The 2,386-nt window shown below is 42.5% G+C and overlaps 1 protein-coding gene across 1 annotated transcript; it reads right to left on the reverse strand.

Annotated features, from left to right (window-relative positions):
* Positions 1–539: 539 nt before the first annotated feature.
* Positions 540–1,914, reverse strand: SARC_04140 (hypothetical protein; the record flags this gene model as incomplete). The annotated part of the gene is made up of 2 exons (XM_014302032.1): positions 540–596; positions 1,636–1,914. Coding segments are annotated over 2 exons (336 nt in total), but the record flags the coding sequence as incomplete, so codon positions are not given.
* Positions 1,915–2,386: the final 472 nt, after the last annotated feature.

The following is a 2,386-nucleotide window of genomic DNA, read 5'->3' on the forward strand; positions in this document are numbered from 1 at the left end:
GAAATTTATACACGCCCTTACAAAAGAGAATATAGTGAATCGTAATACCACACTTATACTAACACAAGGCTCCAAAATTGTACAAAACGGTACACTATTACACTTGACTTGTGTAAGATGATTCTACATATACAGAGCAATCCATGAGGACCCCAGGTACAAGAACCCCCCGACATTCGCCGAAGCGAAGCCTGTCAAACCTATGTGTACACCACCAATCCGAATACCATTGCACCCCGATTCTCCCCAATGACCCAGCCATGGCTACTTCCCGGTCTACCCGGCAGTGTGGTACATACCAAAGTATGCTACAGCTGCCAAACGAAGACACAACCATCACCCATCACACGTACTGTTCATTTGAATCAGACTCTCTTGGCCCCCTCCTTCTAAGAAAAACAAGGTCATGTCTACGACTTGCACTCTGTATCCACACATTTTGGTAGCGAAACAATCCAAAACGTGGCCAAAAAAACCCTCCCAGACATAAACGCCAACATGTACCGAACATTTCACCTTGGAGCTCCTCAAAAACATACCATGGCTACTTCCTGCACCACGTAGCAGTGTGATTTAGTAGCGAAGAAGTCAAGAAGCTGCAATAGTAAAAGATAAAAGTAAATTAAAAGAGTTGAGTCATCTGAGATAAAGGCAGCCAAATGCAGTATGGCAGAACAAAGGCGATACTATCCTCAAGCTACAAGTGGAAGCGCATATAAAGACTGCTCACTCCTTGGCAAAATAATACGCTTCCTAAGCCAAAGTCTTGGCTACTACCTACATAAATGATTCGCTTGTGCATGGTTTGAGGTTGTATGTGTAGTGAGAAACATGGCATCGAATCGCACATACAAGACGGTGGATAGACGAGCTACTGCGTAATAAGTCGAGCTACTGCGTAATAAGTCCGGCCACAGCTGATTCAAAACTCGAACACACTCGAGTTAGAAACTGAACAATATCCTGACCGTGTCTATATGGTTAAAATACACACCGAGGTTTATTGCAAACTAATCTATCCACCTATCTTTACACAAATAGACCAATTCTCGAACACATGCGGCCCGACGGCAAGGTGGCATAATCAAAACTCAAAAATGTGAAGTACTTTTTTTAGCAATTAACCTTGTGTGAAGAGATCAAACAAACAGAAATAAACTCAAACACTGCACAAAACAGCATGCAGTGATTGTTGGAGACAAAAACACAGCGTCAACAGATTAGGACATACCAAGACCCAAAAAAATAAGGTCGTTCTTAGACCAAAAAGAAAAAATTTCGGAGAAAGGGAAATAAACTCGCACATGAAAAGTATAGAGATTTATTACGCGCTCCACACCTGCGCGGGCGATGCAAAAGAGATGCACGGATACGACGCTATAAACATACAAAAGAACTGTCACGTGTTATCGGGGTATGTTAACTTGCAGCACAATAAGTGAGCGTATGAACTAGACCGTGGCATGGGTGTCACGTACCGCGGAAGCAAAGCAACTAGAGATGTGAGTGGAGGTGTATCCACAAGAGTCACTCGCCGGTGCTGTTCTGTGGGCCGGTGTGCAATGAATCACTCCTTGTATACGTACACAAAACGGATAGGAACTCCAAGCGTACGCTTTGAAATCGTGCACTTACTTTCACAATGTGCGGATGATCCAGGGTCTTCATTACACTGATTTCACTGTCAAGACCTTCGATGTCCTCGTCTGTGAGGTATCTGGTTTTGATTTGCTTTACGGCCACCATCTCGCCGGTTTCCAAGTCCTTGGCCAAGTAGACCTGAGACCGACAATCAGTTACTGTTAGTGTTTGTAGTACGCTGGTGTGCAATATAATAGCCAGTGTGCTTGATACCCTCACACCTAGTACCAATTCAGAAAGCTTGAACCAAGTAAACCTGAGACCGATAGACATTTCTTGTGTATGTTCGTTTAAATCCTAACCCTAAATCCTGAAAGCCTAACCCCTAAAACCCGTGTGCTTGTCACCTTCACACTCAGTACAAATAAGAAAAACTCTGACCACATTCATATATAAACACGTGTGCAGATGTATTCGAATCTCAGAGAAAATTAACAGCACATAACTACATACAGAAAACCTAGTTGACAATATATAACGTGTGCAACATAATTGCCGTCATGTTTAGCTATATGCAAACACAAATATTCATATAAAAATATGTGTCTGTTTGTAAATATGTATAAAAATAAAACACATCCATATCCATATATATATATATATGTGTGTGTGTGTGTGTGTGTGTGTGTGTGTGTGTGTGTGTGTGTGTGTGTGTGTGTGTGTGTGTGTGTGTGTGTGTGTGTGTGTGTGTGTGTGTGTGTGTGTGTGTGTGTGTGTGTGTGTGTGTGTGTGTGTGTGTGTGTGT

This window comes from Sphaeroforma arctica, assembly GCF_001186125.1.
Source record: "Sphaeroforma arctica JP610 unplaced genomic scaffold supercont1.224, whole genome shotgun sequence".
NCBI lineage: Eukaryota > Ichthyosporea > Ichthyophonida > Sphaeroforma > Sphaeroforma arctica.